We start from the raw sequence: 7,044 nt of genomic DNA on the forward strand, positions 1-7,044 counted from the left end.
AAAAAAAAAAAAAAAAAATCTGATACCTAAACAGAATTTCTGGACCATGGTGTTTTAACTCTGTTGAAGAATTGGCTTGAACCTCTTCCAGATGGAAGCTTGCCAAATATAAACATTCGTGCAGCTATTCTAAGAGTTCTTACTGATGTAGGCTTCTGTTTCCCTGTAAAGAGATTTTTTGCGTGATTTTGATCCTTGCTAGCTCCTTATTAATTCTTGACTTTGTCTTGCAGTTTCCAATTGACTTGGATCAGTTCGATAGAAGGGAGCAATTGAAAAAGAGTGCTAGGTTAGGATACATTTACCGGATACAAATTGACAAATCGGTATGTAGGAATTTATATACACAGGAACTTATATTTGTGCTAGCTTTGGCAGGTCATTATGTTCTTATCAAAGTCCAAAGAGGAAACTAATTCCAACAGACGACTTGCTAAGGTTTTGGTTGATAAATATGGGTATACATCTTTTTTTCAATAGCTCCAATTGCTTGAAACGAATTCCAACTATTTTGCTTACTATATACTTTGATGTTGCAGTTTCGTCCGATTTTCAATAAGAGTACTAGGTTTGAGGACATGAGAAATCTCGATGAAGATAGGGTTATCCAATCACTGGAAGGAGATGGTCTAATATAGTACTCGACAATCGATGAGTATCATTTCAAGCACGTCGAGCTCTGATCTTATCTAAAAGTCATTTAGAGTTTGGTTACTCCGTAGATAAAGAGTCATTAGTATTATCTGGTGGTTTGAGAGATGTTTTCAATATCTAGAACCTAGGATCACTTTTATATAGCTCACTTCTGTTGTTTCATAGGACATGTGGTCACCAATTCTCGCTTAGGGGTATTAATTTAACTCCCCTTCTGATTACAAACTTGATTGCTTTTTAGGTAGTGGATTTGTGGGTTTAGATAGTGCTTTCCAGTTATGATTACTTTTTTAACAGTGATTTATGCATATGTTGTATGAGTTGTGATGATAAAGCTAAGTCGAATGTAGCTGTACTCATGTATGTGCTTCTGCAAACTTCATATTCAAAGGTAAATTCAATAAAACCAATACAACGTTTGCAACGTTTATAATCTATATATTGTAACCTTTGCTCGTCTCCGTAATTTTTGTTGTTTAGTTATGGTAATGAATGCGTGTGTACATTTCAATCTAAATCAAGTTTTGTGGACACTTTACCACATGTAAACTTTATTTCTCTTGAACTTGACTGTTTTTCTTCTTCTGGTTCATTGGCATCCTTTTGTCTTTCATTTTAATTTGGCTCTTTTCCTAAGATCTTTAAACGTTTGCGACCGTTTATGATCTGAACAACTATGTTGATGGTCATATGAAATTATTTCTTCAGTACAAATAAAAAGAACATTTTAAACGGTGACTGCTTAAGGGTCAAGACTAATGTGCTCCTTCTCTGGCAGGTCTGGTCCGACCATCCAACAATGGTTGCAGAGCCTTCACGAGAATACTCATGTTTGGTCTGAAATCAGTTTCGTATTGTACACACAAAGCAGCAACTGCAGGTAACTGCATTATCAACAAAAAATGATCAAACACGAAACTGTTGGATCAAGCAAGACTGGTTCTATGTCCTAACCATTAATTCCAGCTAATATAGGCACTGCCTATTCAATTTATCTTGTCTCATAGTGATACTTTAAGTTAGAAAATCTCAATTGTGTGCTCCAGGTTCAAGCTTTTGTATAGATTTATGTCTTATTATAGACTTTTGTTTTTTGCTTATTTGTTTAGCAAAAGTAAACATAAGTTTTGATATCTAACAATATAATATATATATATATAATTCGGTAGAGTAATATAAAGAGTTAATTTTATTGATTATAATTGGGTAAAGGAATGTAAGGGTGGTACTCATTTGTGTGCTTGAGAAAATTTTCAAATTGAACTCTAAGGTAAATTTTAATTATTTTAATAAAGTAAATGCAATCTAATTTTATTTATTTCAAGATAAACACCATATAAAATTAATCGAAAAAAACAAAAAAAAAAAAAAACAAAAAATAATCCCGCGGCGTAGCACGGGTACTATCCTAGTAAAGAATAACGACTTTAAAATATTACTTGCATTATTTTATGGCCAAAACTATTATACAATGCGAAGTGATTTTAGTACAGTGACAGAAAGTAAGTCCATTTGTAAAAGGCACCATCACATCCGGGATTGAATCCTCGTTCTTACGAATGTAGGAATTTGGCTAATGGATCGACTAATTGTGGTCCAATTGTTGACAAAAAAAAACTATTATACGAGTTTACTTCATCCATGTGTTCATGGCAATTGCTCTCTACGTACTTACATATATAGTGAAAATTGGGTATACAGATGGCGCCGGCAAATCCCAAATTGCGTATGAGTTATCAAAAACAAAACAAAAATTTTACCAAAAAAAAAAAACAAAACAAAAAGAGATTAAAATTAAAATGTATGTTGAATTGTTAAATACAGAGAAGAAAGAAGATGATATGTGGAGTGTTAAAAAAGGAAAAATGAGAATCTTAAATTGGTGAATCCAATTATCTTCACAAATTTTAATAAAAGAAGAAAGCTAGTTTCATTCGATTTGTATTGTTTTCATTGGTATATACGTATACGATGACCCTAACCATCAAGTACAAAACCAAAACTCATGAAATAAACATGACTAATACTGAATACTATATACAATTTTCGTCATATATCAAAAACAGTCTTAAGAGTTCGTCTCATTTTCATTAAATCAAAGTTTAGAAATGGATACACACATGACTAAGTTAGCCTAAGAGGTTGTCTCTCATTGTGTCATCAAATCGAAGTCTAGAAATGGATACACACACGGCTAAATTAGTCGTGATATCACTACTACTACTTCTCGTGATCTCCGATCACACTAGGCTACTGATTCAGGTCCACTCATACGTACCATTTTGTGCATACACATATGATTATTTTGCTTATTGTCTCGACTTTCTCACGGGATATTACTACAAACCCGATAAAAAATGTTGTGTCCATATCGCAAAACTCAACGTAATTGCGAAACACAGAAAAGAGAATCCGAGGCTTCTGTGTAATTGTATTGAGATAATGACGAGAGGTTATACGCCTCCAATCTTGGCTGATAAGATCCAACAGCTTCCTCTTCATTGCAACACACATCTCAGCTTCCCTATCTCCTCTAGCATGGATTGCTCCACGTAAGTATGTAAACATTAGTTTTTATTTAAGTGGAAAAAATATTTGAATTATCTTTGTAGGTTTTGAGATTAGTTTAGCTAGTTTGGGTTCAACTCAATATGATCCTCGTTATATAAGAAATTATAAAAACATTATTTATATAGTCAAAACCATTATTAATGATATCGTGTGATTGGTAATTTTTTATGCAGGGTTTAAGTCTTGATGGGTTGTTGTGTGGCCAATTTATTAAAGGGGGTAACAAAAATGGATCTCTGTATTCAATTTTGGTTTTGTTTTAAGTTTATTATCGTACAACCTTTTCAGCTTTAGAGTATTTTGGTTCAGAGAATGTGGCAGCCAAATTGAAAGAAAAAATTGAGTCTGGTCTTCGTGTCATTTTTGGTTTCGATTTCAGTTTTCTTACAAAAGTGCTGAAGAGCCAAATCGAGTGAAATGTTTCTTCAATATTAATTTTCTTTATCTTTCTCATTTAAATTAAGAAAACATTTGAATTGACTTAAGTTTAGTTAAAATCTGTCGTCGACAATATTTCTGTTTCCTAAAAAGTATACAAATAAAAAAAATCATATGCGTATTTGTTTTGGGAAAAATTTGTATTTAAGTTATAATTTCGATTTGTTTGTCCGTAACAAAAAAAAAATGTAAGTTTTAAAACTTGCACATAGAATCAATTGTCTTTGAGAAGAAACTACCGGTTGGAAGAAAAAAACAAAGGTTCTTTGTTTCCATGTGGGCTAGCCACGTAACAATTATAGAAATCAAGAAAGCTTGTTAACATATCAAACATGTTAACAACATTATTAATACAATTATATTACACACTGTAATACTGTATTAACATATGTTTAATAGTGTTTTATCATCATTATATTTTAATTTAACATATTACTTTAAATTAGATAGATAGATTTTAGGAAATTAATATTATGAAATAAAGAAATCATTATGTTTGTAATGATTCCAGAACTGTCCATAACTCATGACTCCTGACCACTAACTACTTTAATTTTTAGATCAAGAAAATAAGATAACACATGCATGTAATGTAAATATGCCTATCTAAAAATATATATATATATATCAAATTGTATATTCAGAAACAATGACTCCATATCCGTAAGAGAACGCCAGCTCCTACTCAATTGCATGAACCTATCTTTATATTCTCTCGCCACGAACTCTTCCCTTTTGTCCCCTTCTTTACTCTACACCTCATCATCCTTCTTCCTTTTTTAAAATAACTTATAATTACTTATCATCTACACAACAATAACACTAACATATATACTACTAAACATTTCAGTTTAGAATGTTAACAAAATTTTCAGACTATATTTTATGATTAAAAGAGAATGTAAATATATGAACTAAAACTAATTAATGAGGTGCATTGAATTATAAATATATAAAATTAATAATCATTATGTTTTTCTTTTCTTATATATATTATACTCTCTTTGTGGTTTTATATTATAGGATGTTTAAGAAGATTTGTTTTTTTTTTTACTTTATAAAATGTGTTACAAAATTTTAGGCAGACTTTAATGTTATTGATATTTTTGACTCTTTAAATTATGAAGTCTTTTTTATTGGTTGGATTGTCTTTTAATTAATTATTAATAAAACTTTATTTTTAAAACTAGGTTTGTCAATCTTCATGCTTTTTATATAAAACATCTTGATATTATATATATATATATATATATTAACAATTAAAATATTTTTGTATATTTAAATTTATAATTTTTTAATTTTACCATAGATTAATTATTTTCATTAAATATTAAATATTTAATAGTTTTTTAATCATTGTGTTATCAAGCAAAATATCCTATAAAGCCGAATATAATCACGTCCATTGTCTTGATATTTGTTTGTCAACAACTAATATAAAACGCCTTAACTTTTCTTGTCCTCATCTCTACTCACTAAATATAACCACTCCATATCTCGTATATATATATATAGACAATTAGGCATCTTTCATTTTATCCCACACTTATCTCTCTCTCTCTTTCTTTCAAAACCCAAAACTAGTACACAAACGAAGTATATATATCTCTCAATCTCTCATCTTTCGCCACGTAGACATGGACGTCGGCCACATCAACAGACCAACGGTGGATATCCCGCCGAGAAAGCTTCTCTCCTCCGCCAAGTCTCCTTCGTCGGTTTCAAGTCCTCTTCGGGACTATAAAGACCAAAGAGACTATTCTTACGACTCTGACTCGGAAGATCCTTACGCCGGGGACCATTTTAGGATGTACGAATTCAAGATCCGACGGTGCACACGTAGCCGTAGCCATGATTGGACTGACTGTCCTTTCTCTCATCCTGGTGAGAAGGCTCGTCGTCGTGACCCTCGCCGGTTTCACTACATCGGCGAAGTATGCCCTGAGTATAGTCGCCAAGGCGGCGGTGATTGTAGCCGTGGTGATCAATGCGGCTTTGCGCATGGTGTGTTCGAGTGTTGGCTTCACCCTAGTCGTTACCGTACGGAAGCTTGTAAAGACGGTAAGCATTGTAAGAGAAAAGTATGTTTCTTTGCTCATTCTCCACGTCAGCTTAGAATTCTTCCGCCGTCTTCGCCGGAGAATTATATCTCCGGTGGTTGCGGCGGATCGGCGTCGTCATCTCCCGCGTCGGTGTTAAGTAATAAAAATAACCGGTGTTGCTTGTTTTGTTCACACTCTCCGACGAGCACTCTTTTGGGGTTGTCAAGATCACCGTCTTCGTCTCCGCCGTTGTCTCCGGCTAATAAAGCCGCTGCGTTTTCACGGCTGAGCCGCCGTCGCACCGCTGTTTTAAACGAGTTGATTAGTTCTTTAGATTCCTTTAGTCTCACGGAAGCACTCGCGGCTTCCTCGTCGTCTCCGGTTACCATGCCAGTTTCCACGACGGCGATGATCGCCTCAGCGAATCTAAGCAACCACCACCAGCACCGTGTTCCGCCGTGGCTTGATGTTGGAGAGAGAGATCTCCAATTGCATCAAGGCAGTCCTTTACAATTTGCTCTTTCACCTTCTTCTACTCCAAGTTACCTCCATAGCCAGCCGTCATCGAGCTTCTTCAGCGATGGATTAACACCACGCGGTGGCCGTTTAAGCGATTTCACGGCGGCTTCAGCTGCGGCGGCGGAAGCTAGGGATAAGAATAGCTTTGAAGTTGGTTCTAATGGCGATCTTGATCTCGGATGGGTGAACGATCTTTTGACATGAACAAAGAACAATGTAACGTTAACGGTGAACCGTCGGGGATCTTTCCCGACGGCAAGAATTATGCGGCGGCGGAGTTCCGTCGTGGTACATTGTTTATGAAATATTTGTTAACTTTTACGATTTTTTCCATGAGAGCTAATTAAGAGTCTGTACTATGTCGTGCTTTAAAAATATTACTTTCTTCTGAGTTATTATTTGTTAAATAGTAACTTCTATTGCTATAAATTGATCTCTTGGAACTTGTAATTTCTTATATATTTGGGATCGAACTCCTATGTAATGTTTACTTCAAAATATTCTGTTTAATAAAAAAACTTTGTAAATTATATGTGCTTTTCATAAAATGTCCACAAACATTGTTAAAAAGAAAATTTATTCTTTACATATATGCTCTATATCAAAGGTAATTAAGCAAGTACTGATCCCTAACATTGTAATTGTAACATTAGATGTCGCTCGAGTCGAGTTTATATAGTGGAGAATAACGTTATTGTTAGGTTTCGTTGGTTGATTGTGGAGCAAATATACTATTCCCATCATTCACTGCAAAATCTTAAATATTTTGACACTAGAGTATAAAAAATGATGATATATTTCCCCCACTCCGAGAGCACTT

General features: G+C 33.9%; 2 protein-coding genes and 1 long non-coding RNA gene across 3 annotated transcripts; all 3 read left to right on the forward strand.

Annotated features, from left to right (window-relative positions):
* Positions 12–1,702, forward strand: LOC104725013. The gene is made up of 5 exons (XR_757823.2): positions 12–147; positions 234–289; positions 379–458; positions 540–1,045; positions 1,433–1,702. It is a non-coding gene; the product is annotated as an uncharacterized LOC104725013 (long non-coding RNA).
* Positions 2,741–3,210, forward strand: LOC104725014 (non-specific lipid-transfer protein 13-like). The gene has a single exon (XM_019232194.1). It carries the CDS (start codon positions 2,833–2,835, stop codon positions 3,208–3,210), a length of 378 nt encoding a protein of 125 aa, XP_019087739.1. The 5' UTR covers positions 2,741–2,832.
* LOC104725015 (zinc finger CCCH domain-containing protein 61) lies at positions 5,184–6,751 on the forward strand. Its single transcript, XM_010443608.2, has one exon. It carries the CDS (start codon positions 5,301–5,303, stop codon positions 6,426–6,428), a length of 1,128 nt encoding a protein of 375 aa, XP_010441910.1. The 5' UTR covers positions 5,184–5,300; the 3' UTR covers positions 6,429–6,751.

This window comes from Camelina sativa, chromosome 11 (assembly GCF_000633955.1).
Source record: "Camelina sativa cultivar DH55 chromosome 11, Cs, whole genome shotgun sequence".
In the NCBI taxonomy this organism is placed as follows: domain Eukaryota; kingdom Viridiplantae; phylum Streptophyta; class Magnoliopsida; order Brassicales; family Brassicaceae; genus Camelina; species Camelina sativa.